The following is a 27643-nucleotide window of genomic DNA, read 5'->3' as shown; positions in this document are numbered from 1 at the left end:
GCTCGGTCTCCCAGAGCTACGGCGTTAGATTTAGGGCCCCTCCTGGGAGAAAAAATGCACTCAGAAAAAAACAAAAAATTATGGAAGGGCTGCCTCGCGACGCCGTCGCATGATGGTAATATTAGCGGATGGGAAAAATGGAACTTGCGCTCATACTTAATTAACTTAAGGAGGTTAAATTGAATTATCGTCATTTTTCGCGCACGCACGTCTCGCAAGCTTTTTCTGCTTACTGTACTTTTGGTGAGCGTTTGGCTATATATGCCTAGGTCCTGCAGCAGTGGACGCAATCCGGATGATAATGTGAGCTGGAGAAGGACAGATTTTAGAAATGTGCTGTCTCTCGACAAGCGGTTCGAGTGGGCCCTAAAGTGATCGAAAGAGGGGGAAGGGTAGCTATTACTGTTCATATTTCGCGTTGGGGAAAGACGAGAAGTTCGGGATTTCTTGTTCTTGCCAGTTGAGGTAGCGCCTATGAATATTATCAAAAAAACGTAGCGCAATCCTGCGCGTACCGCCTATGTCCATAGGCGAAATGCCCAATTATGTTCTCTTGCTTCCCTTCTCTCCTCTACTAGTGTCTCTGGAGTCGTCTCTGATCGATTATCAATTCTGAATTTCGGAGTGTCCTATCAGCAACTTTCAAAATACGGCGGAAGATATTCACAACTTGTGGGCTTGTCCGGCGGTGAAGCCAACAAGAATTTGTCACCTGGCTGCAGCAGGCCTCCCGGCGAACAGCCCACCTCATATATATACTGCACTTATGTTGCTTGAACGTACATTGAAGCCACATCAACAATTCCCACTAGAGTTCATTAGGTCGGCCAACATTCTTTCATTAGTTTACCCGCTCCCAATTTTTTTCTGTCCTTAACTACTTCATAACTTGAGACAATAAATAACTTTACATAAAATTGCGTTGTGAGTGATATCGTCATTCTCATAGTGGGCTCATTTTACAGTTGGGCTTAAACAAGCATGCGCGAATCCTTCGTCAGTTTCTGGTGGGAAGCTGTGTGGGGTTGTCTGACTTCCAGAAAATATCATTTGTGATCTTATTTTCCAGTTCGTTCAGTTGTCGAAATGATAAAACAATCCTAATCTACCCCCCCTTCCAAGTTCCCATCCACTTACGCAGAAGCTGAATTCCCCTTTGAATCTCCCGGGTTTACGCTTACAGCGCGACTATCGACATCATCGCAAAACAAACAGAAAACGTGAAATAACTAAACGAACAAGCACGCATTATAAAGATAATAAATATTTTAATGAATGATCCTTTATTATAACTAGGATAACCATGTTAACTGGGAGATGGTTTCACAACCCATTTTCTTTTTATTACGTAGCTTTTCTTTTGCTTATTTTTTACGTAACTCCTTTAAGCTCTCGATCTAACTATTTTGCCCATTCGTAGCTGTATTTCGCCTGTATATTGCATGGTGTATAGTGATTTTTAAAACTCATTTGTGTTGTACCAAAGAGGAATGTGAAAAAAAAAAAAAAGAAAAATGCGGTTTTTGTTTGAGGTTTACATTTCAGATCGCAGGGCGTCTGCCAGCGGCATTTCACTACACACTGTCATTGGTGGAAATGCGTATTCATCCGCTACTTTTCCCGCGCTTTTCTGCCGGCCTTCATCTATTGTGCGCGAAGTCGGTGAGTAACGGCGGCACTTTAATTGTGATAAAAGTTGTTGAAGAAGCGCTATGCTGAGTGAATTTTCAGACTAATTGTTGTGGGCAAACCTGAACTGCGCCCTGAACAGCCAGCGACGTGTGTAGCTCACGCCTTGGAAGAGGTACAACGGATGGTGGGCTCTTTAACAATGGCCTTTAAATGGTAGCACATGGGCGCTACAGTTATCTAAGGCATATAACTTGTTACGAAAAACACTAACTGCTTGTTCGCTTTAAAAAGCGACAAAGTTTAGGCTGCAGTGCCTAAACTAATGCATTGACAACAACCAGACACTTAAAAATGACCTGGTCAAACTTTTGATTGCTTGCTTGAAGAAGGTCCTTTCTGCAAAACCTGTTGATTTTTCGTTCAAGGAAGATTAAACGAGTGAGAAAATGTCACCTTGAAGTTATTGAAGGGCGCTGTATTTTCACACGCGTGTTTGTGCTCATGTTGACGAAATATGTGAAAAGACGTTCGGAGGCACCGCGCTCCGTGATTACTCGTTTGTATGCTTTTGCGCACAAATGTAGTGCAAGATCGATAACTAGAGGATGTGCTGAAAAAGAAGTAAATTAATGAATGCTGTCCACAAAAGGCATGCTTTGTTTGTCTTTCGTAATGTGGGTGGAAAATCGTGTTAGTTCGTGTGAGTTCCTCAGTCGTGTTGCTTGACTTAGCGCTGGCTGCATTCCTTTCGTCTTTGATTGCGGTAGCATCTGTTGCTCTTAAGTTGCGTTTATCGCATGATGTTGACCTACGCAAAAACTGCAGCTCAAAGCTTCGAACCGACAAAGGGGCGATCGTCATCCTTGCGTAGTCTTCGCGGAAGCATGCTTCCCGCACATAGCTGCTTTTTTATACATAATTATGTTTTTAACAGGTAATTGTGAACAGTGTTGCTGTATCAACCGTGGTATGACATTGCATAAAAGCCCTGAGCAGCACAGCAACCCCCTCTTCTTTTCCTTTTCTTTTTTTTTTTTTATTGGGGGAAGTGAATAGCATGGTGCTCTGTGCATGAACACTACACATCAGAACACTACTGTTGTTTTTATTTGTGTCGTACGGTGTTACCACTTATCTTGAAATATGACACTTTATTTAGTTTACTGCCGAAACTACGAGCAAACAAGTAAAGTTCTGCCAACGCAGCATGAACATTTGTAGCCTTTTTGCTTTGTTCTGAAGAATTGGGACTTTTTAATTTTATTTTATAACACTTTGCCCCAATATAAGAAGCTGTGAGCATTCAGGTTCTTTTCACATTTGGGGATGAAATCAACATATTTGCGATTATATCCCGATATGTGGACAAATACACTTGCTCTTAACATTTATTGACTCCAATAATGCCATAAAGTTATGGCGAGAAGTGTTGCAATAGCCACGCTCTTCCTTCATTCACATTTTATCTTGTTCCCTGCAGACTAGAAGAGCTACAAAGCCAGTGAGGAGGCAAGATGTCTGACAACCTTCGTTCCCAGAACAGCAATGTGGCGTCACCACGTTCACAGCGTTCCCGTAGCAGCAACGTGGCATCGCCACGCTCTCGGAGCAGCAATATTGTTGCATCCTCACCACCCAATCCTGGCACATCATCACCAGGCCGGGAACTCCCACCTTTCGAGGATGAATCTGAACTGCTTGGTGGAGTTGGCAACGACGAAGATGACGTCCGTCGTGATGAAGAGCAGGAGGCGGACGGGGAAGAACTGTTTGGAGACAATATGGAGGAGTGAGTAGTTTGCATACTCTTCCTTTCCTATTTGTTTCGCTTAGGGATCGAGTTTATGCGTTGCTTATTTCTTGGTGATGAACGCGGCTATCGAAGCTGCATCAGTTTGAACATAGAAGCAAGGATTCTGCAATAGTCACATTGCAATAAAAATATGTTCAGGGATAAAGTCATGTTAAAAAAGCAGTGCACGCAGAAGATGTAAGCTTAGAGACATACCTTTTCCTTTGGATTGCTTTCTCCGCATCACATTGCACAAACCTTGATGAACCGTACAGTGTTGTCAAGTACTGCTACAGTGTGCTGAGCAAAATTACTGAGAGATGATTGCAGAAATTTGTGCCTAAACTGTAGTGCTGTACCTGGACACAGACCTAAACAAGTGGATTTGACCTGTAATGTTTTGTACTTTACATCATTTGCAGTAGCAAGGAATGTGCCATCAGTTTAGTGAGGTTTCGCTTTGTTAACTTGTCTATTCAGTGCTGGTGTGATGTCCTGAGCTAATGATTATTTTTCCTTTTGCAGTGACTACCGTCCAATTGCAGCACTGGACACCTACGACCCGCAGATGCTCGATGACTCCGAATACAGTGCCATGTCAGAGACCGATCGCAGGGCCGTCGAAGATCAGCTCCGCCAGCGAGATCGTGCAGAAGGCCGCGTGACTGGTCGCATGCGACGAGGCCTGCTTTATGGTTAGCTTTCTTTTAATATTCTGTTTTGATTACTAAATATGTGTCAGAGTATTTGGACACAATAAGTAGGGTCGTCTGCATGGTTGTAGTGCATACAGTAGCCAAACTGAAGGAGGGAGGAAGCGCTGTGCTGATGCTTTGTAGTGCTGCTTTATTGCATCATGGTCAATGAATTAATTGATGTGTTTCCTTTGCGTTTGATCCCCAACAGATGAAAGCAGCAGCGAAACCGACCGGCCTGTCCGCAGGAGACGGTTGGCTGAACGTGCAGCCGAAGGCGCTTTCTCTGAGGACGAAGATGTGAGCACCCTTTGCACATTGCAGTGTTCCTTTATGCATTTGCCGCTAATGTTGCTGCAGTAACTTTCCTCTTTCATTTAAACTAGTCAACTATGTGTTTTTGGGCAGGTTTTTTTTTGCAGACATATCCATCTGCCACACTTGTTACATATTGCTCCTTAGTTCATGTAACAAATACAGCTTCTTTGGTGTGCATTGTGCACACCTTATTGCTGCCATTCCTGCCTCTTCATTTCTGGAGCTCTGCACAACTCACTGGCATATCTTACCTTACTTTATCTTATCCCCGGTGCTGTGCAATGTCTGTGCCTGAGAGAACCCTGGGTAGCCTAAATTAATCCTGAACCTGCCACTATAGCATCCCTCATAGCCATTCGTTTATTGGTTCACAGGAAGGGAAAGGCGCAGTATCTGTCACCCTTGTGTCTGTGGACGGGAAGGGAGGAAGGTGGGAGTGAAAGTGGAAAGAGAGAAAGAGGAGCTGTAGTGGAGGGCTTCGGAGTAATTTCGACCACATGGATATCTTTACGTGTGCTGACATCCACAGCACCTCATAGCCATTCATAGATTTGTTTTTGGATGTCAACCCTACAGTTCACAATTTAACAAATTTCTCCTCATTTTGCTGAAAGCATTGAAAATAACTAGCCAAGAAATGGCAACAAAAGAAGAAATGCATCGAGATAATATGTCTACATAACTGCGATGTATTCTGTTGTTGTAAGAGCACAATAACTTTGGATCCTTATAAATGAGAGAAGACACACTTGGTTTCCAGAGAAAATTTTACTTTATCCAAAGGTGGAAGCAACAAAATTTCAGTGAAAACAGCAAAACAATAATGCTTTTATTGGTACAAGTAAAATAATATTGCAGTTATAACTACATTACAGCCACTTTTCTGTAATCGACCATGCCTCTTCTTAACGCCTATTGATCAGAATCTCCCTACTTTTACTTAAAATTTTCATGAAGATTGGTAAGAGCAACCCAAAGCACAACTTTTAACTCATTAAGTCTGCAAGCTCAACATGGTGGCAGGAGGGAAGAGAATGTTCACCGCATCTTTTTCTCTGCTTTCTAGATGGTCGAGAGCATTGAGAACCTGGAAGACATGAAAGGCCATACAGTCCGAGAGTGGGTCACCCAGATTGGCCCCAAGACTGAGATCTACAACCGTTTCAAGAACTTCCTGCGCACATTCGTTGATGAACGTGGCCACAATCTGTACAAAGAAAAGATCAGGCAGATGTGCGAAGGTAAATATAGTCTGGATTCTTTGCCATCTTGTAGTAGTAGACAGCTACCTGTCACATCTACCTATCAGCTGTGACAGCCATCTATCTCAGTGGCAAAATTGAGAGGGAAATCTCCCCTTTCTTCTTTCAGCAAAGAGTTTGGAAAGATGAGACTATATGAGCATAATTGAAAAGGCATGTGCTTCTGCCATTCCTCCATATCAACCAAACTGATTGCTGTTAACTTATCAATCAAACTGATGACACATCAGTAACAGTGGAAGTCACGTTTAATTGGAGGGAAAATGTAATAATAATAATTAATATAACTATAATAACCTTTATTGCCTCGTTAACCAAAATTTCGGAGCGCTTTATGAACTCAAGGACGGGATTGTTCCGGAGTCTTCCACACCAGTGTGTGCAAAATAGTCGAACATGGGAAATAATCAAGAAAACCAGCCTTCAGTTTGCTTTATTTTTGCATTTTTTTTTTGTCTCACCAAGATTAATAACTTGAATGCATTTGAATTTAAGGTGTTTGGAATTCATAGCATTGTGGTCACTAGTGTGCGTTGCTTACAGAGAACAAGCTCAGCTTGGAAGTCAACTACAACACCCTGGCCCAGGCGGAACAAGTTCTTGCCTACTTCTTACCTGAGGCTCCTGCCGAAATGCTGGTCATCTTCGATGAGGCGGCCAAGGACATTGTCCTTGGCATGTTTCCGCAGTATGAGCGTATCACCAAAGAGATTCACGTGCGCATTACTGACCTCCCCCTCATCGAGGACATCCGCAGCCTCAGGTGAAACCTTTTATGTTCGCTTGCTCATTATAGATATCATTGGTTATAGCTGGTTATCGATAACATTTTAATGTCTGTGGCTGATTGCTTCTCCGTTCCATTGTCATTTTGCGCTTCCTCACCCTACTGTGTATGGATAGCAAGGTTAAACCAAACTAGCAATGGAAAGCTAGTTTTTGTCTATTTCATTGGTTCATTTATGTGGCCAGTCACTTGAAGGTTCACATAGTTGTTTTTCAGTAATGTATTTGCTAGTGTAAAGAAAGTGAAACAGCTTGACAAGCTTGCAACCGGTCCTTTAAATTGTGCCATTTTCATTTAAATTCTGCTGCATTCCCTGTCGAATTATATTGTGAAATAAGTGTTTTATTCAACTATAAACTTATTATAGTTTCTTAGTCTAGTAGTGGAGGGAAGGTGTTTGAATGAAATAGCAAAGGGAAAGCTGACTGAATCGGGATAAAGGCAACCCTGATGTTACGTAACACCTGTTCTGGTGACTTGTTTCGACTTAGTGAGTCACTCACTTACTTGTCATGTTGTTTGGGCACCTCAGGCAGCTCCACCTGAACCAGTTGGTGCGTACAGCCGGCGTGGTGACCAGCACCACGGGAGTGCTGCCACAGCTGTCGCTGGTGAAGTACGACTGTGGCAAGTGCAGTTACGTACTGGGTCCTTTGGTGCAGTCTCAGAATCAGGAGGTGAAGCCAGGTTCCTGTCCCGAGTGCCAGAGCACAGGTCCCTTCACAATCAACATGGAGCAGGTGAGCCGTGGGTCTCCGCACTGAATTTCGAGAGTCTGACAAAAGTCACGGCAGAACAGTGGCAACACCAGTACTACTAGCTGTTGTATGCTTTGGCTTGATGGCGTGATTAATGACACAGATTGATAGAACGAGCGGAAAAGCTAGTGGTACATAAAGACTTGTACTACTGTTCATCGAGGCATGGTTAGAAGTCTTGGCATTACGTTGACATCAAAAGTGAACACCCAAAAAAGGAGGGTCTGGTCTTTTACACTGACCTGCAGCAGAACTTGTTGCAAGGTGCAAATTGCTGCATGCGATTTTACCAACACACGGCCAAAAGTGCCGGAGAACTGGCTAGAACACGGGCAGTATAGTTAAATGTAAAGAAGTCTCTGCAATATGTTCTTGAATTTAGCCATAAGCATTGTGAGGTGTCATCTTTGGTAGTTGCAGGTAGGCTTTCATTGTCCTATTAAATATAAGGGATGTTTTTATAGTTGAACAAGGCACAGATGAAGTGCCCTCCTTGTACCTGTGAAAAAAATTGTACTCTTCAAAACTTCATTATCATTAATCAGTGAGTAGTTTGAATCCCTTGCTGATATGTTTTCTTTTATTTTGCTGCCTTCGAGATTCCACAACTGTGGCTCTATGGAAGCGAAGCGCAAAAACACTCTTTTACTGAGGGACAGTAAAAAAACCTCAGTTTAAAATCATCCTGTCGCCCTTCACAACAAGTGTTTTACAGGCGTATAAATATATAACAAAGTAAGAATACAGTAATCCCTCGATATAACGAAATCGCTTTATTCGAAATATCGTTTTATTCGAAATATCTTCCGGTCCCGACCCAAATGCATGCATTTGAAGCCGCATTACTCGAAGTGCACGAAGAGCTTGACCCACTTACAGCGAAGTGGCGAGCGGAGGCGTCGCTGAGCGGCAGCGTCGCTTTTGCGCATGCAGCGGTAACAGCCACTGGCGATGTGTCATGCGACGCCAACGCCTGTCGTTGCCGCTACCGCATACCGCATCGCACGGAGCGGGTATCTAAAAAACCCCAAAACTGAGCGACAGCTACGAGCAGCAATGCTTTGGCAGTCATCAGCCGTTGCGCGGCCAGTCAACTCCGGTCAGAATCGTATCATTGGTGTCCCCCGTGATAGAATCTGCACAAAATTGATGTTTTTCTAATGATTTGCGATGCCAGAAAAGTGCGGTCTCTTGGATGCTGAAGTGGCCAAAAGACCGCATTGGCATGGGGTGCGTTCGGTGAGCAAATTTTTACCGCTGTGAAGAGCTCTTCTGGCGCTAGCACAAAAGGGAAAAAAAAAGTCCATCGATAGCTTTGTTGCTCTTTTGACGGTGGAAATCGACAGACAGCTTTCCGAAAACACACGAATTCGAGCGTCGCAGGCGGCGAGGCCAGCGAGGCAGCGGCATTTGCGGCGCTACTGCGCTACACAGCGTCCCGCGCACCTCCCCCCAGCTACCGAAGTGGATTTGCATAAATTGACGGACAGCATTTCGAAAACATCGGCGGCGAGGCAGCGTTAGCGGAATTTGCGGCGCTACCGCACTACCCAACATCCCGAGCTAGGGTGCCTCGATGCGCGCCATGCGCGCGCGCATGGGGGCGGCAGGAGACCGCGTGCATCAAGGCACCCTTTCCCGCGCACCTCCCCCCCACCTCCTGAAGTGGCTTCGCCTTCCCTCCCCAAGATAGGCATCTGCGAAGTGCACATGCGCATCGACTGTGCCATCCGTATGAACTGCCTGCTGCCAGTTTTGAGTGCCGTCGCCGTTCCTGCCTCCTCCTGACCTCCCGAGGCCTTCCTTGCTTCATACTTCTCGGAACTCCGGTCGCCTTTCTTCCGTCTGCACACGCGAAGCCCGCCATTGCAACCGTCATCCCCAGTGTGCTCCGACGAGGACAGCGAGATGACCTGAAGGCGTGGCCACATTTTGAAGCTTCTGCCGTCTGCTTCGCCCGCCGCTTTCGCTTTCGCGCCGACGGCACATGCATTTGGATTCGTGCTGCAGGCCACGTGGTTGCATGTTATTCGGAATGCTACGTTAGCCTTGCCTCGCGTGTTCTCTTGTGGTCTACAGTGACAAATGGCTCCGTCAGTCTCCAGGCGAAAATGTCTGACTTTGGAGCAGAAAGTTCTGCTGATAAAAGAAGTGGAAAAAGGCCGCCGGCAGAAAACTGTCATCACGAAGGAATTTGGCATACCGCCGTCAACTTTATCAACTGTGTTGAAAAATAAGGACGCTGTGCTGAATGGCTTTGAAAAGAGCTTGTCGTCAAAGAGAAAGAGGAATCGTGATTCAAAATATCCGGAAGTGGAGGGTGCACTTCTACAGTGGCTGAAGAATGCCAGGAGCACAAATCTCCCTGTGAATGGATCTCCATTTACTGCAAAAGCTGAAGCCCTCGCCCTCCAAATGGGGCATGAGGATTTCAAATGCAGCAATGGCTGGCTTGAGCGCTTCAAAAAACGACACGGCGTGACCTCGAAGACGATCATTGTCGAAAGTGCAGCCGTGAGCCGTGATACTGTAGATGTAATGCGCCAACATCGGCTCCAAGCTCTACTTGAAAAATATGAAGACAAAGACATCTACAATCTTGATGAGGCAGCATTTTTCTACAAAATGCTACCGAATCGCATGTTCACGACCCCTGGTGCATCCTCATCCGGAAGAAAACAGAGCAGGGAGCGTGTCACAGTGCTTTTTGGTGCTAATGCAACAGGCGAGGACAAGCTTCCCTTGTTGATACTGGGAAAGGCGGAGAAGCCGCGGTGCTTCCGAAATGCAACTGTTCCAAATGAACGCGTCTACAGAAGCAATAAGCGAGCTTGGATGACTGCTGCAATTTTTGAAGACTACGTGCGCCTAATGGATAGACGGTTCGGCGCAAAGAATCGGCAAGTGCTCTTCATTACTGACAATTGTCCGAGCCACGGGAAGATCGACCACCTCAAGGCGATCACTTTGGAATTTTTGCCTGCCAACACTACCGCAGTATTGCAACCGATGGATCAGGGCATCATTGAGACCACCCAGAAGCTGTACCGCATGGCTCTTTTGCAGCGCATGCTCACAGTGTACGATGCCAGCAAGAGTTACAGCATTGATTTGCTTGGTGCGAGCCATTTGCTAAACTTTTCATGGAAAGAACTTGCACCTTCGAAGATCGCCAACTGCTTTGCGCACGCCGGCTTTTCCCATGCCGCTGTCACCGACCATGACGATGACCAAACTTGCAGCGATTTGTACGAGGCTGTACATAATATTGCTGGCGAAGAGGTAGACGGTGACGTCGACACATTCACGTTGGCTGACGCGGCTGCTCCCGTGGTCGCTCCAGCGACGGAAGCAGAAATAATTGACGCTGTTGGTGGCCCCGACGAGGACGAAGAGCCACGTGAAGTGCCAACTATGGTTCAGACATGGGAGTACCTACGCCTGCTACGAAATAAGGTTGAATGTACGGGCGGCAACCACGGCCTCGTGCAGAGCTTGTTCAAATTAGAGCAGGGGATGCTTGCACCCGGTAAGAACTTCAAGCAACCAAAGCTCACTGCTTTTCTTGCACATGAATAAAGTTTTGATTCACTGAAAATATTTATTTTGACTTGCTTGCAGTTTTGGTGCAATTAAAGCCCTACTGGTCAAGACTTTGTCAAGTGGTCGCTTATATCGAAATACCGCTTATAACGAATTTTTTCGCTGTCCCGCTGATTTCGTTATAACGAGGGATTACTGTATATCGCTTTTAAGCTTTGCATAAAATAGGTTGCCTGTTGGATAGCCATTTTTCCATTGTTGCAGCGGCTGCTGACTCATTCGTAATGTGTTCCAGACTATCTACCAGAACTACCAACGCATCACAGTTCAGGAGAGTCCCGGCAAAGTAACAGCTGGTCGTCTTCCTCGTTCCAAGGACACCATTCTCCTGAGTGACCTCTGCGACTCGTGCAAGCCAGGGGACGAAATTGTGAGTTCGACGGGGCAGCTTCAAGTTCAGCCGTCTTGGGCCTTGCTTGGATTTTGCAAACGGGACAATGGGCAGGCAAAGATAGTTGCATGGTGCCCAGACACCAATTTTAAGCTGGTTTATTTTTGAATCCCATGTGGTGAAACTGGCAGAAGAATACCAGCATGCAGAAATGGCTTCTTAAATACGCATCTTGTGCACTGTTTGCTTAGCACTTCACACAGTTGTTGAGGTTGTCATTCATTTGAGACATGGGAGCTTGCGACTTCTATTCCATCGTAGCGGCATTGCTTGGGCTATACAAATGTGGTGGTGGCTGCTGTCACAGTCGCATTGTCAACGCATAATGAAGCTTTTTTTTTTTTTCCCCGTTTTTATCATGATTTGTAGTAATGATGGTTTATTGTGAAACTTCTTAAGGTCGTTTCACCTATTTCTTAATTTACTTCGTGTTCTGCATTTCCATTTTCAGCCTTCACGAGAAGACAGCGTGTAATGAGAAATTGTGGACATTTATTGATGTCATTGCATTCAGGTTTAAGTCTAATTTTAGCGCAGCTTGTCTTTTATCTTAAGGCTCCCTACTCTCAGTTAATTGAAGCAAGCTTTTTTTTTTTCTTGTGATAATTATGGCAAGTGCTTGTGTGTGCTTTCCAGGAGCTGACTGGAGTGTACACAAATAACTATGATGGTTCCCTGAACACTTCCAATGGCTTTCCCGTATTTGCAACTGTCATCATGGCAAATCATGTGCTCCGGAAGGATGAGAAAGTTGCTGCCAGGCACCTGACTGATGATGACGTTCGTCGCATCGTGGCACTGTCCAAGGAAGAGAGGGTTGCCGATCGAGTGAGTGAAGTTGATGTTGTTGCCCTAATAAGAGCTAGTGTAGGATGGTTCTATGTAATGCACCTTCAACGATGGCGAATAATTTGAAGCGCGCTCTGTGTAGGATCCTGCTAATGTGTGTTGTATGCAATGCTCAGAAATGTTATTCATGTCTGAAGAAAGAATAATGCCAACCAAAACATTGTTAAAAGATGTTAATGACGTTTCGGCTTCCGTGAACAAGTCAGTGAACAAGTCTTCCATACGGAAGCTAGAACGTCATTGACATCTTTTAATAGCAACCATTTGGTTGGCTCTATTTTTTCTCCTGCCATATGAGTCTACTACTCGAATTTCGTCAATCCTTAGATTTCAGTGATCAGTTATGTTCTTACACATGCTTGCATGACTACAAAATGTCTTGAACATGGATGCATAATTGGTCAAATTCTTACTACAAAGTCAGACAACTGAAATACAAATCCTGAGAATGAAACAGATAGTACTCTTAGTTTACCAGAATGCATTCAGACCTCACAATCTCCGTTTTGCAGTTTCTCACGACTGGTTTCTCTCATTCGGCATGTCTCCATACTCATGGCTGATTCTGCTTTCTTTTTTTGCTTGCTTACGTCTTGAAACTTCTTGTAGATCATTGCCAGCATTGGTCCCTCAATCTATGGCCATGAAGAAATCAAGAGAGCCCTCGCCCTTTCCTTGTTTGGCGGAGAGGCAAAGAATCCTGGTGAGTAGAACAGCTGGTCATCTGCGGCAGGTGCATTTTCAGTGGGGCATTAAGAGTGAAGGTCCTCCGCATGATTGATGTGCTGGGCAACGTCAGACCGCATCTTAATGATGAAACATCATTAGCTCTCAATGCCACCAACATTGCATGTGCCATGGAAGATTTTATGACTAAGAAGAGTGGGGTCTTTGACACCCTTCTCGGTATTTTCATATGTCAGCAAGTTTAAGCTGACAAGGGTATTTTCATATGTCAGCAAGTTAAAATGGCCGTCAAGATTTCTAGTGCAGATGGTAACTATCACATTGAAGGTGACCAAAACAACACACTTTATGAACAGAAATCAGCGGAAAGTTAGTAATTTTAGTGAATATTTCCCAAATCGCCGTACCTAGCAGCCTCCTGTGAAAGCTTAGACAAAACCGGATATCACGTCACCTTTACCTGCCTCCCTCATGCCTCCCTAGCCACACCCATTGCCAGCGATTGCACGCATGATCAGGTGCGATGGCGAGCAATTAAATCCGATCGCATTTTTCCCTTCTTCCGTGGCACTCGCAAGGTGCACGGACGGACGGACTTCTTTTTTTTTTTTTTTAATAAAGTTGAACGCTCCTCCTCATATTCCTACGGGACTGCGGACTCAGCGCTCAGCTTTTAACCATGCTGCACGCTACTCATCCTTCCCTTCCAGCGCGCAAACATTTGCCCGCTATACGCGCCCTTCATACGCGTCCCCCTCAACCTCCCTCGTCTGCAGCATTCCACACTCCGCACGCGCAATGCTAGCAGAAAGCCTTGTGCATCTCCCGCGCAGGCCCTCTCACCCTGCTCCCTCGCCCTCGAACAACCCGCTCCCTCGCCCAATGAGCGGCTTGCCCCCTTCACGCTGGCTTCCTGCATTCTTGCGTAGGCCATCTCTAAGGTGCGGGGGTGACGGGTCCGCAGGGCTATGACATTGCTGAGGGTAAATGTGACATCACATCAGTCGGGAGCGCGCTGCCTGGGGCCGGCGGCCGCTCAGTAAATGTAAAAAATAAAGCCATCCGCTCAAAACTAACCCGAATTATGTGTCTGTACTGGTGTAATCATGTCTGAAGAATGCAATTGTGATGTTTTTTCAATATTCTTGGATATTTGTTCAGTAAAGAACTGTTACTATGGCTGTACAAATTTTATACAATCAGTCCAGTTCGAACAGGAGTGCTATGCAAAAGAATTCTGGAGTTGTACCAAGGCGGGGGAACGAAGATTCCCATCTGCCACATGGTGGTTAGATGTTGGTGGGTCATGTCTGCAGTAATGTCTTGGCCATCGTAGTCAGCCTTTACAGGAGAGATGGAAGAATGCAGCAACGTTGAGACGTCGGAACTCTTATAGTTTGTTACAAATGTCAAGCTTGTTGGGGCCGTACTTATGATGTGTGAGCTTCTGCCATTCATTTATAGGCTTTCAAGAGCATGTCAGAAGCCATCACTTTCTGTGAACATTGTGCGAGGTCTCATCAAATCATGCATACGGACTTTGGAAACAGAGCGAAATATTTGGATAAAGGTTAATGACTTTTGTGTCAGCTGTGGCATACAGCTGACAGTCACAGAGGAATCGGAGGAAAGGCTGCTAGTCATGAAAACGACATTCATTAACACGCTGGTTGAAAATGATCTAGGACTGGTTTCAAGACCACCCTACATTGGCGAGTTATTTTATGGTGAGCCCGCAGCTGCTACAACGAGATGATAGGTGGCCACGGAATCGAAATTTCCAATGTCCTGAAGAAGCGGTGCCCTACTCTTAGCAAACAATGCTCAAGCCCTTCTCTTGGGCATGCTTGCAGAGTGAATTGTGTTCGCCAAATTTGTGCTAGTGTCTGAGCATGTGCAAAAGACGACAGCAATGGACTTTCCGCTTTTTGTGGCTCATGACTTCAAAGAGCTGTTGCCTCTTGTGGCGCACATAGCTGGGTCATAACGTGGGCTTTCACTGCATGCGGTAGACTTTGAGAGTGGCTTCTGAGCTGTGAAAATGAAGTTGTTGGACTGCCTCGTTAGTATCGCATGTGAAGGGCCTGAAGTCGACAGCTACCCATTGTCCACCGCAAAGAAATATTGTGGAGAGAACCCGGACTCTAAAATAATGAATAAGCACAGGCCATTAGTTACATTCTTTCAGTTTTTTGCTCATGACTTTGGGTGAACGGCTGCCTCTCTGTGTGACACTTCGGACAGTTTGCTGCACTTCCACTAATGCTAGCACCTTTCCTTCATAATCGTCCAATTACAAACTGTCGACGTGTGTCATTTTCTCAAAATCAGCCGATGTTCAGACGACTGATGATGCAGTTGTCAAAAGCTGAAGGGATGCCTCAGTGTGGCAATTTGTTGAGAGCCAGCTGCTCTGCTGCCAGTGTCTCATTGCTTTTCACGGGATGAAAGCGCTCAGATTTTTCTCACCACCTCTTGTTGATACAGGTCAGAAGCACAGAGTTCGTGGTGACATCAATGTCCTCATCTGCGGCGATCCTGGCACGGCCAAGTCGCAGTTTCTGAAGTATGTGCAGCAGATTGCACCCAGAGCCGTCTTTGCTACGGGCCAGGGCGCTTCGGCCGTGGGTCTGACTGCGTACGTCCAGCGCAGCCCCGTCACCCGCGAGTGGACGCTCGAGGCCGGTGCCCTCGTGCTGGCCGACAAGGGCGTCTGTCTCATTGACGAGTTTGACAAGGTCGGTAGTCACCGACACACTTGTGGTTCTGCAGTAACAGTTTTTATAGTCAAGGTCTTTAGCAAGAAGCCCTTTTTAGCCAGCTGTCACGTCCTCACACATACGTCACTCTCTTGAACCTCTTGCCCAGCATGATCTCTTAACTTTAATGGTTCTCAATATTGTAATTAGTTAGTATTAGGACCCCCATTTTAAAAAAGAAGTGTGTCCATCTGCAACCTTAGTTAACAGGTAGCAAATTAGGGAGAGGGAATTCTCATTCATTTTAAGAGGGGAGGGGCAAAGAGTAGTGGGCAGGCGGATTAAATATACGAAATGTCACACTGTGACGCTGGATTGGATCGAGAGAGTGGAGCAGGGAACGGTGCTCTGTCACACAGGGATCGGTCAAACAGTGATCGAATGACTGTGTCACGCTACCTGCTTGCACTGTCTGAATCCATCAGCAGCCACTGCTGCGTCATTGAACTATCTATTGTGGAAGTGACCCACATCCGAATTGACAAGCTTTCTTATACATAAACATCTACAGAGCTTGGCTGGACCAAGTACACAGTTCAAATTTTCTTGAAATGTGAATGAATTAACTTAGAAATAACAAGCTTTCATCGTATGATGATGCAGCTAACAGCAGCAGAAAGTCATGTAAAGCAGTTGAAAGCGCCTCTGATTTGTGCTCTGTAACTTCGTAATCAGAATCAAAAAGTCTTGTGCTTTCACACTTCCTCCTTATCAGTCTGATTGATCGCCCCTAAATCTTGCACTTGCTGGCCCCTGGTGATTTACTCAGAAGCATAATATTGAAATACTCTTAGTAGTTTATTGTCCTGTTAGTCCCAGAGTTATGTCCTAACCGGTGTACTATATGTTTACCGTGTGTTTTCAATGTTGGTAATGTTAGTTTTTTTTTTTCCTGTATCCCTGTCCTTCACACTGTTTCTGAGAAAAACTGCTTATTTTGTGAATGATATTAGTAATATAAACAACAGGCATTATGCTCTTCTTTGAAATATGCATTATGCCAACTTAATAAGACTGAGAGGAGCAACAGCGGTGGTAATTAAGTAAATGTTGTAGTTATTTTAAGGCGAAAGCCTTACTTGGCTCATGGTGAAAATCTCTCTTGAGTGAGATCGGTCCACGAGATTAGGTGGGATATTGGCGGGGTTCTGTCTAACCTCTAAGAAAGATAGTGACAGTCAGTGATGGTTAAAGACATCTCGTGATGATAAGGATAGTGATGATGGTGATGATGATGATGATAGTGACAATTGACGACAGTGATGAAGATAGAGATAGTTTTTTTTTTTTTTTTTTTATTATTGTTTTTTGGTGCGCTACAGGAAAATAGGCAGGCACTGCTTGGACCCATAGCCAGCGGCTAGTAAAGGGTCCAATGGAAAAAGTTCATAGGTTGCAGGCACCCAATCGTCAAAGTTAGAGACATCAGAAGTAGTAACTTTACAATAAACATAACAAAGTTAGTTATCGCTTATACATTCGTAAAACTACCAATGAAGAGAAGAAAATATAAACTAAAACCTCACAAATCAAACAAAAGCGCGTAGAACTTATACAAGAAATAAAGCAAAGAAAGATGAATGCATAATGTCACCACACTATAACAATACATAATGTCACATGTCGCAGAGAAATAACGCATTAGATACAATACAGGTATACTTAGGGGTTACATGGGTAATACCAGGCGAACAATGTAAGGTTACAGTAGGCAAATGCAAGTATGGACTCAAAGTGTTTCATTCATTTTAAGGTAGTATTCTTTTATTGCAATGGAAAAATTCTTGGCAAGCTTTACGTCACAGGGTAGAGAATTCCAGATTTTGACGCCCGTAAACTGCAGCATACGCTCACCATAAACGTTTCTTTTTATGGGTAAATTAAAATTTCCGTAAGTGTGGCTTCGGGTTGTACGTGACGGGATGTTAAATATAGATATATCGAAGGGGAGGTTGTTACTTACTATTTTGTGGATACATTCAGCAGTGTTTTTCTGACGAAGCAGGTCAAAAGGCAGCACGCGTAGTTTAATAAATAGTGGTTTGCTGGGTCTAGAGTAATTTAGACCCAGCAATTTAGTTAATTTAGTTACTGGTACATAGCGACCGTTAGTGATAGGTATTGATAGTAAGTGATGAGAGAGAGACAGAGAGCATCTCTGAGATGATGCCAAAAGCCTTTCACCTTGCTTTACATAAGGTTTCACATTTTTTCCACTCCATTGGAAGCTGGAAAATCTGGGAGCTTATCTTGCGTGCCAATGAAACTGCATTGCAGATGAACGATGCGGACCGGACGAGCATCCACGAAGCCATGGAGCAGCAAAGCATTTCCATCTCCAAGGCAGGCATTGTGACGTCCCTCCAAGCGCGTTGCGCCGTTATCGCTGCGGCCAACCCCATCGGCGGCCGCTACGATCCATCCTTGACCTTCTCTGAAAACGTGTGTTGCATATGACTTTTTACGCATTCGAGAATTGTGCAGCTATACTCGGGGACACCTTTTCTTGGCAATGAAGCCAAAGCTACAGAGCCAAAACGCAACATGTTCCTACACAGCTGAATATAGTCCGTAGTTACATGAGTAGTTTCTGCAAAAACAAATTGAAATCATAGCGCTAGTTATTTACGGTGTATTTTTTATAACAGAACTAATATTTCGAAATGAAGCTGTTATGCCTAAAACACTTGTCTTAGTTCCACCAGGTTTTTTTCTGTGATGTCTGTCGCAGTTTTTAGAGATGCCTCGGCTTTGCAGACAAAATGGCGACTGCCGCCTGTTCGGGTCGTTCCGGTTCTGGTTTGTTCACTCCGCAATGACTTTAAGCGTTTTCACCAGACAAGATTCGAGTCAAGTTCAAGAGATGATGGCTGTCGAAGCAAACAAAAAAAATGATCTGCAATGTCTATGCAGGCCGAAAGCCGCGCGGTCGAACTACATGGCGGAGCGACACGTTTAAAGGCCCCGCCTCCCTACCTTCGCGCCCATTGCCAAGAAAAGGTGTCCCCGAGTATAGTAACATTAGCCAGTGGGGCCTGAGTAGCTTGCCTAACATTGAAAAACTGCAAAATCCTCTCAGATTTAATAGGTTTAGTTTGTTTTGGTGTGTGGTGTTTAGTGTCCCAAAGCGACTGAGGCAATGAGAGACGCAGTAGAGAAGGGCTCCGAAAATTCCAACCACCCGGAGTCAGAATTAACAGCTCGGTTGCACGAAATACATTGGTTTAAAACAGTGTTTTTGGTGTTTGAAACATGCCTGAATGTAATTTTGTTTTTCTTTTGGTGTTCGAGCATGTGTTGGCTTATGAAAATGTTTCTCAGCGTACCAGGAGTGTATTTTGTTTGCTTCTGTCATTGCATTATCAGTAATAATTTAAAGGTTGACAGCGTGTTCCTTGAACTTTTATTTAGCTGATACGAAAGCTATTTTTATTATACTTTTCATTTACTGTGCAATCGATCATCGCATGCATCACAATGGAGTGTGATATCTGCTTATGTAAACTCTGTGTGTGTTTCCTTTGTTTTTCAGGTTGATCTGACAGAGCCTATTTTGTCTAGGTTTGATGTTCTTTGCGTGGTGAGGGATCAGGTGGACCCCATTCAGGTGAGGAGGCTTAGGCTTTCTGCTACCTGTTGAGTAACACTGTACACATGTTTATTCGTTCTCAGAAAGAGAATTTTTGCTTCCAGCCATATGAAAACAGTTCGGACATTTTAAGGCTTGTATGTGGGGAAGCATGCTGGAGCTGGGAGTGCGATCGTCGCATACTGTGACACGATGTGGAAAAGCCAACCTAACTGGCGCTTGGTTTTCACGGTCTCTAGTGTCACTGTTGAGTGTCTTCGAAACGATGCTAAAACTTTCAAAATGGCCTCCACATTCCTCTAGTAAATTTGCGGAGTTGATGTTACTGCACCGATTAAATTGTAGTACTCCTGCGGTGCAATTGTGGCAATCCTTTTTGTTAATTTCAGCTATATTGCGCAATTTTAACAATTTCTTACTGATTTACTGTTACTACAATGGTTGATTGTATCATGCAGGGGTAATGTCTAGCTTTACCTGGGGTACACTTATCATCTTCTGTGTAGTTATTTGGAATTGGTTTTCTTGAGAAAAGGTTTCCTTTCTCTCCTAGGATGAAAAACTGGCACGGTTTGTTGTTGATAGCCATATCCGCCATCACCCCAGTGGAAACAGTCCAGATGATGCGGATGACTCGATGGAGCAGGTTCGTTGCTGATTTGCTTCTTGCTCTCTTGAAGTAATTTTCTGGGCTGCATGCAATTAATATTCTCTCAGATCATAATTAATGTCAGTCTTGACTACTGCCCATTGTACGCTGAAAGCCACACACAATATTTTGGTGACTCACTTCTCATGCTAAGGAGTGTGCAAGTGATGGATGACCTCGGTGTTAATGGCTGAGAAAGATATGCAGGCATTTACCGTCTAAAGCGTCAGTGGTCCAGTAGACTCACAATAATTCACCAACTCTGTTATTTAGCACTTCTGGTAGGTTCAGACAAATTTCAGAATTTTGGTGGACCGGGTGTGTAAATTAACGCACTTTAAAGCCTCTTAATTCATTCCACAGTTTCACTTAATTTGCCTAATTTAAGGGGAGAGGCTCCTCGAAACAACTTTTTTTTTATTATTTGTACCAGAGACTTCAAAATTCAGCCAACTAGACAGTTTTTTATGCAGATTTCAAATATGCAATTAGTTTTTATGTAGCTGCTACAGTTCTGAAGTTATATTATACTTTAATGACAAATTATAACGATTTTATGGGCACTTTTTTATGCCCTAAACTTTCACAAAAGGTATTGTGCTATAGCTTATTTAGCTCTTTGTAGATCACAGAGTGCCGATATCTAGTCAAAAAACGTGTTCAGTTATTGGAAGTTAGACAAAAAAATTGACACTTCAACCATTGCTTTCTTCAGTTCCCTGAAACATAGCTTCGTTATATTGTAATTACTGACGACCGATAATGAAATTTCAAGTAGATATCGGCATTCTACATACCTTCAAGAATATGTATGCCAAATTTCGTTAGTATACACCAATTCTAAGAGTACAAAAGGCTTCCCGGAAGACACGAAAATATAAAAAAATTTCAAAATGAGAAAAACAGGTTTGAAAGTTTCAAAACATTCTATTCTTCAAAATGCGATTGTTTTCCGATGAATCTTGGTCACACCCAAGAGCAGCTTTACAGAAAGCACACACAGTTCCTAGAAGGCTCCTGCGCTGTAGCTTGGCCCTTCCCGGCTCCTACGGTTGGTCTCCTCGGTGCGAGCCCTTTTCACTGCGCTCCGACGGTGCGCCCTTGCTTCTGCGGTTCGCTTCAAGTTCATCTTCTTTATGCGCATGTAATCAGAATGGTCGCTGCGTGCAACCAACTCTTCTGGGGGAAGTACCCCAATCTCTTGAAGGACTTCTTCAAAGCCGGCATGGCCTTTGTTGTACCACAGCACGGCAATAGCCGTGGCTGTCTCCACAGATGTCCGAGAAGCAAATTTTGTTTTTGGACACAGCAGCCATATTTTACTATTGAGCGACTCCGCTGCGTTTTGCGTCTTGCCATGAAGGCACCGAGCCAGGAGCTTCTCATCAGTAAGGCGCTTGTATATAGGCATAATTGCCAAGCCCTGAGCTTTTGTCAACAAAGGGGTATGGCGTGGTGTAGGCTCCCCCAGTGCTTCAGCACGCCTATGTTTGCACCAGGAATCTGGTTCAGCAGGGCAAAATTTGTGGCTGCTGGCCCCATCACTGGAGCAACTATGAAAATAGGAGGCCCATATAGCAGTGTACATGCTGCGCACGCTGCATTTGTTATTTGTTATGGCTATTTGATAATATGTCTGCAGTTTCTGGATGGCTGTGACAGATAGCTTTTGACCTCGTGGCAGTGGCGTTGTCATTTTTCGCAGAGCAGTGCCTAGGCGTTTTGCAACGTGGTTAGTGCACTCTTCTTTTTCGATGACAGTGTCACCGTACACCTCAGCCCCACAGACAGCAGTATAGGCCTTGCTATCACCGTCGCTCAAGAAAGTTGTGAACCGCAGTGGGGTCTCATATGACAAAGTCCTCTGCCATATGCGCACTGCTGCCTCAGGTTCCATAGCATGAGATGAACAATCAGTGTTCTTTTCGCATACAGGGCGATGAAAGGCTTGCCATACCTCATCATCATCACCCATGGGCTTGTGGATACTGCAAGCAAGACAGTAATTAGAAAGGACTTCAAAGTCCAAGCAAAGGCCTGTGTCCAGGGACACAGCTGTGCCCACTCCGTTGTGGCTTTTATGGCCCCTTTTTTGCCACGTGCCGTCAAACATGACCGGCACATCGCCGCCGCCAACGGCGTCCTTTGTCACCTTTCGTGCCTGTTCCAAGTTTTGGCGAACAGCTTCCATTGCAGCACCATGGAGCTTCTTGGAAATAGCATGGAATGTCTTGTGATGCAGTGGTTTTCGAAGGCCGATGATTGCGCAAAATCGCGAAAGCTGGTCATATCCAGCACCTATAGCACGCGCTGCCAAAACAGCCTTCACGTTTACGGCGAAGCCGTCGCGCGAGCTCCCGCTGTCGTAGCGAGTGTTCGCCCCAGGGTCACCGCACTCACCGGCCGAAATGATCCGCTTCGACGTGTGCGTGAATGAAAGCACAGACTCTGGGCAGTCGGGATTTTCGCAGCGTAGCTCTAAGTACGACGAAAGCCCTTTGCGCTTCTCAGCTGCTTCTCGGACGGCGAGTTTCCGTTCGCGACAAGTAGGGCATGCCGAACCTGCCACCAGTGCCGTCAATGCGCCGATCTCGCACAACACCGTGCTAGCAGCAGGGGCACCGACCGACCTTGAGTCACTTTTGAAGAATTCCATCTTTTTCTGAGATGCACTGACGAAATCCATAGCAGCGTCGATTTCACCACTGTCGCGGTGACCGTTGTCGGCGGTAGGCCTAACCGACGCCGGAGCGTCGCGGGCGTCATTCCCGGCTGTCGTTTTTTTAACAGTCTTACGCCGTTTCCCTCGGTACTTGTGCCGAGTTCGATACTTCCGGGCGTCGGAACTGCACTTTTTCGGGCTAGTCATCACGAAAACGCGGAAAGAACATGGGAAACTGTGCGGCTTTCGAGAACACGCAGCAGCGGTGGTTCGGCTTTACTGCACAAAAGGAGCACCGCCGTCCAATGGCGGCGCCGCGCTGCATGGCGCGCAATTCAAAACACGCGACAGTCTCGTCTTCTGTCTCGTTTTTCTTTTATTCTCCGTGAACATACGAGACTGACGGCCATTGAACCTTGGAGGAAAGGGCTGACGCTGCACGCCCCGATGATTGCAAATGGCGGGCGGTGAGGCTGGATTGCGTGAGAACGATGCAAACGGCGCGGACTTTCTAAACTTTCGGTGGATTATAGAGTCACCGCCGCTCACTTAGGCGCATTTTTTGGTAACTTCTCGTGCGAATTTCGGCTTGATATTTACAGAAATAAAAGCTTATACACCAAAGATGACAATGCAGCTTAAAACGAAAAAGTGATTTTTTTTTAGAAAACCGCGACTTTTCGACCCGCGTCTCCCCTTAAATCTTTTTGTCTTACTCTAAAGCTGTTGGTGTGCATTTGACCATATATGCGCAGAAGCATGAGAAAAGGATGATGCACTCGGTCACCAAGTCAAAGATAACTCTACTTTTAGCAAGCTAGTGTTGCTGAAAGAAGGCATGTACCTCGATGGCTGTATGAGCCATTTCCAATACCGCAGATGTCTGTGGTCTTGTGTAATAACACAGGAAGTGTGAAAGATGTTACACCTTTCTTTCGAGTGGACGTTATTGAGGTTGGGATTTCGTGGGTCCGTGTCTTCACCTTCTGTCCAAGTCTGTTCTTCTCTGCAACACTGTTCGGTAACTGTGAGATGTGTCCTCTGCTATTCGTTAACAGGACAGCCAGAGCCAGCGCGACGAAGTAACTGACACCGGTCCAGAGAAGGTTCCCCAGGACCTTTTACAGAAGTACATCCTCTATGCCCGCGAAAAGGTGCACCCCAAGCTTCATCAGATGGACCAGGACAAAGTGGCCCGCATGTACAGTGAACTACGCAGAGAGTCTATGGTGAGAGCTGGTATTCTGACAGTCCAGGAATTTGAAATTAAAGTAAGCTGCAGGGTGGAAATTAAGTCCAGGCTACCTCTGGAGTTCTTGCAATTAGCACTTAAGAAATTCTTAAGCAGTACCATCTAGCATACGGTCGGCAAAGCATAAATTTTATGAATCAATGGTCGAACTCCTTGTGTAACCTTAATTCAAGTACAGTGAACACGGAAGATGAGATTTGACTAGGTTTCTTTGTGTAGTGAGGCAGTTTCTTGGGCTGCCCATTGCTGTTTACTTTCATGTGCACTGCAAAATATTTCTTGCTCTTAAGCATCGGAGACATCGCTTTCTATAGAGAACTGTCTGAGCATACTTACATGACCATGTGGAATAGCTAAGGGATGACCTTTTCTTTGCCCCACTATCATTTTATGGTGGCGTTGCTCATTTTCCCCGTGTGCTTGACTCTCTCTCGCAGGCCACAGGCAGTGTACCAATCACAGTGCGACACATTGAGTCCATGATCCGCCTTGCGGAAGCACATGCACGCATGCACCTCCGTGAGCATGTGTTGGAGGAGGACGTCAACATGGCAATCCGTGTCATGCTCGAGAGCTTCATCAACACCCAGAAGTACAGCGTCATGCGGAGCATGGCCAAGGTAGGGCAGGGCTGCATCAAACAATAGGGGGCAATTTTCTGAAGCTACAGGGGAGAAGCACGGGTGGTCGAAATTATTTGGGGCCCTTCAATATGGTGTCCCCCATAGCCGTAATCGCTTTCGGATGCTAAACCCCGTAAACCATAAACCAGATCGAAGGTACAGTCGATCTCAAATACTCCAAAGGGATTCAGAAATATTTCAGTATATCTATAATTCAGCGTATAAAATATGTCAGCAATGAGCTTCTCTGTAACCCGAAGGTGCGCATACTGTGTATCCGCGCTAGCGGCACACTTCCTGCTCTGATATGCGTCCCGCGCGTCGGGAAGAGGGGCGCATCTCTGTGTGGCTCTTTGCAGTCGCAAGCTTGTGGTCTCAATGTTTCATAGGGACAGATCGAGTTGTCGGGAATTGCGTCTTGTGCCACATGGCAAAAGGGCCTTTGGGTGAACATCAAAGGTGCTGTGAGCGGTGCTTCAGGAAAGGCCGCTGCTTATCATAAGAAGTCAAATTTTGTAACTGGTACATTATAAACATAACAATAACTCATCAGCTCAAATACGATGCGAGTGATTTCTTCTTCTCCTTCAAAGCTGCCACAAGCCTTCGGTCAGCAAGGCTGTCTTTGCCGCTGAATGGGTGTTAAATAAACGCGAACGACACTCCTATGGTTCTGAATGGGATTTTCAAAGTTCGATGTAAGCAATAATTCGATATATCCGGATGCACAGCTTTCAAGAGAAGAGAGACATCATTTGTACAGATGGAGCTTATGCTTTGGCAACCTTATTTTAAGAGAGGAAAGGAAAGGCAGTCTGTCGGCATTTGTTGATGAATTGTCCCACTGGGATGACCGTTCTTATTGTTACTTGCAGGCTCATTGAGGCTCTGTGACTCATAAAATTTTTGAGCTAATGTCAACATCCAAATGTGCAATATAGTAGTGTTATGTGGCCTTTACGGTGCTGTAATTTGTGCCATCTACTTCTCGCAGACATTCCAGAGGTACCTGTGCTACAAGAAGGACAACAACGAGCTGCTGCTGTTCGTGCTCAAGCAGCTGGTGCAGGAACAGATCAACTTCATGCGAAGTCGCTATGGCAGCGAGCCCGATGTGGTTGAAATCTCCGAGAAGGACTTGCAGGAGAAGGTAGGCTGTTTTGCAGTTCTGTTGCTATGAGAGCCTGCGCTGCTTGAAAGAGAAGCTTAAGTGAGTTAAGAAACGCATCATTCCCATTTCTTGATATCATTATTTGGTTTTCTTAGTTGCGAATTATGCAAAAAAGCTCCGGTCACTACCTGCTTTTCGCTTTATACAAATTGTGTACCGTATGTATAGTACACACTATTCAATGTATTTTTTCTAAAAGCTGCAAGTATAGATTATGACTGTGCTCTGGCTTTTAAATGGAAGGAGGGGGGTGTGCTATCGATTTTTTATTCTTATCTGAGGTGTATGATTATCTGTTTGAATAGAGAGGGCAGAGTTATCATCTCTCACGTTGAAGTTCTGTGCAATTGTCTGTATGGTATCATGCTGTATGCTAATTATGTTATCACGGATGCTACAGGAGCCCTCTCTCCATCTTCTGTATTTTCTATACAAAGATAAAAACCTCAAATTAGCTCTTTTTTTGTGTGTGTGTGGCTGTTTTTAATGGTGTCACTTCTTAGTCCATTTTGAAGGTAGCGCGAAAAACGAGGACCAATAGTAGAAGGACACAAGGATCCGTGTTGTGTCCTTCTACTATTGGTCCTCGTTTTTCGCGCTACCTTCAAAATGAACCAGATTCAACTCGCCCAACTTTCAACCTTACTCACTTCTTAGGCCCGGTAGTTTGAAGGGTCAAAATGTATGTATTGCGCGCTATAAAATTTAGAGCGACAACTGACCCGAGGCACCGCAAATTTTTCAGGCCCACCAGTTGAACATCACCAGCCTGACGCCGTTCTTCAAGAGCGACTTGTTCAAGTCCCACCATTTCACGCACGATGCGAGACGCCACCTCGTTGTTCTGTCCTTTTAGGCTTGGAGATCTCCCGAGAGGTGTTCAACTTGCAAGTAAGTTTAATCAACCAATCTACAACTGTTGCTTACCACAGTGTGCAAGCTTAACGTCCTTTCATGCAAATGCTTCTTTGTTTGACTTAGTCATTCTTGAAGTGAAGTGTTATTGGAGCGGCAGTTGTGTTATGTCGCAGCTGTATTGGTTTGTTGGAAACTTCTGTATGTTATACTTTCTGACAAAGCCTATCCATGGTAAAATGTTGAGCAGGAATCGTTGAACATAACTGCTGTTGCCCAGGGGCAGCAGCCCAACATTCAAAATAAAAATAGCCAGGAGCAGCAGTTTGTGTATTTCATTGTGAACAACATGCTTTTTTATTGTCACCGTTTCCTGAGACTCGAGAACAACCAAACAGCTGTACAGCAAAGCTCATGGATTGCTTTTAAACACTACATGGCAGCGCATTGTCTTTCAAGAGACAAGGTTCGAAGGCACTTCGAGTAGACATCAAAACGAAACAACAACCACCTGCGCTTTCATCGAAAACACACCGTCTTCTTTGTACCTTCCAGCCCTGTGTTCACTTGTGGCTCCTACCGGTTTGAGCATAGCATCTACAAGTGGCGACATCTCGTAGCTATATTGGGAATCGGCAGAGCTGGAGGACTGCCTGTATAGATTCGTGAATTGGTAATGCTTAAATGTGAAAAAATGGGAACTGCTGGTTTATGACTAGGTAATGTCATTGAAGCTGAGCAAATTTCTTACTCTTTATATACATGCTAATAGAGAGCCGAAAAACTTCAAGTGGTAGAGTGACGTAGAATTGTAAAAAATAGCACAGTTTGGAGACAATGTTTTGTAAATGCTAGAGAAGGCTTAAGTAGCTGTCTGCCTGTTTTGAAGGTTTTCTTATTTTGGAAGCAATCTACTGAGCTTGTTCACGTGTGTGGCCATTAGTTTGTGTCATGAAATGACTTTTTGCAAGTTTTTTTTTTTTCCGCTTCAGACGACAATGCCTCTTTTACAGATATACATTGTCTAAATGGTCGTAATGCTGAAAGGCATCTTTCTCATGGCATTTGCTCACATTCGTATAAAATCTGCAACCTTAACGTGCACAGTAACATTTTTAACATAGTTAGAATTAGCCATGTATACATAATGGTAGCTTCATAAGTTAAAGCATCATTAAACCTCAAGAACGTAAATGCAGATGAAACGTGGGATTATTATTGTTCAGCATCCATGTTTCAGCTATGAACAAAAGCAAACACTCTCTCTCATCAAAGATGAAAACAAAAGACGAAATGATTATCTCAGGCG

At 44.9% G+C, this 27643-nt stretch overlaps 2 protein-coding genes and 1 pseudogene across 4 annotated transcripts in view; 2 read left to right on the top strand and 1 right to left on the bottom strand.

Moving 5' to 3' along the window:
• The first annotated feature begins 1538 nt into the window (after window positions 1-1538).
• Window positions 1539-27643, top strand: part of Mcm2 (DNA replication licensing factor Mcm2) — a 40331-nt gene continuing 14226 nt past the window's right edge. Inside the window, exons 1-18 of one of the 3 annotated variants that reach the window (XM_084579042.1) lie at window positions 1539-1662; window positions 3113-3421; window positions 3950-4119; window positions 4331-4419; window positions 5504-5678; window positions 6243-6462; window positions 7019-7226; window positions 11083-11217; window positions 11875-12066; window positions 12697-12790; window positions 15262-15512; window positions 17811-17975; window positions 19066-19140; window positions 19676-19768; window positions 23492-23662; window positions 24123-24305; window positions 25303-25458; window positions 26225-26370. In XM_084579042.1, the coding sequence (XP_084435168.1) occupies window positions 3147-3421; window positions 3950-4119; window positions 4331-4419; window positions 5504-5678; window positions 6243-6462; window positions 7019-7226; window positions 11083-11217; window positions 11875-12066; window positions 12697-12790; window positions 15262-15512; window positions 17811-17975; window positions 19066-19140; window positions 19676-19768; window positions 23492-23662; window positions 24123-24305; window positions 25303-25458; window positions 26225-26335 (2763 nt within the window). In that variant the 5' untranslated portion in view covers window positions 1539-1662; window positions 3113-3146 and the 3' untranslated portion in view covers window positions 26336-26370. The other 2 variants (XM_084579044.1, XM_084579043.1) reach the window with 2 other exon arrangements.
• On the top strand, window positions 12798-14761 carry LOC146179415 (uncharacterized; annotated as a pseudogene).
• On the bottom strand, window positions 20172-21714 carry LOC146179414 (uncharacterized). The gene has a single exon (XM_084579045.1). The coding sequence runs from the start codon at window positions 21666-21668 to the stop codon at window positions 20778-20780; it is 891 nt and encodes a 296-aa protein (XP_084435171.1). The 5' UTR covers window positions 21669-21714; the 3' UTR covers window positions 20172-20777.

This window comes from Amblyomma maculatum, chromosome 9, assembly GCF_055883805.1.
Source record: "Amblyomma maculatum isolate TAMU_Amacu chromosome 9, ASM5588380v1, whole genome shotgun sequence".
NCBI classification, from domain to species: Eukaryota; Metazoa; Arthropoda; class Arachnida; order Ixodida; family Ixodidae; genus Amblyomma; species Amblyomma maculatum.
This window is presented reverse-complemented; position numbering and strand designations above follow the sequence as displayed.

Coding starts and splice junctions, on each gene's coding strand:
- LOC146179414 (XM_084579045.1), bottom strand. CDS start 21,668: ATGGAACCTGAGGCAGCAGTGCGCATATGGCAGAGGACTTTGTCATAT.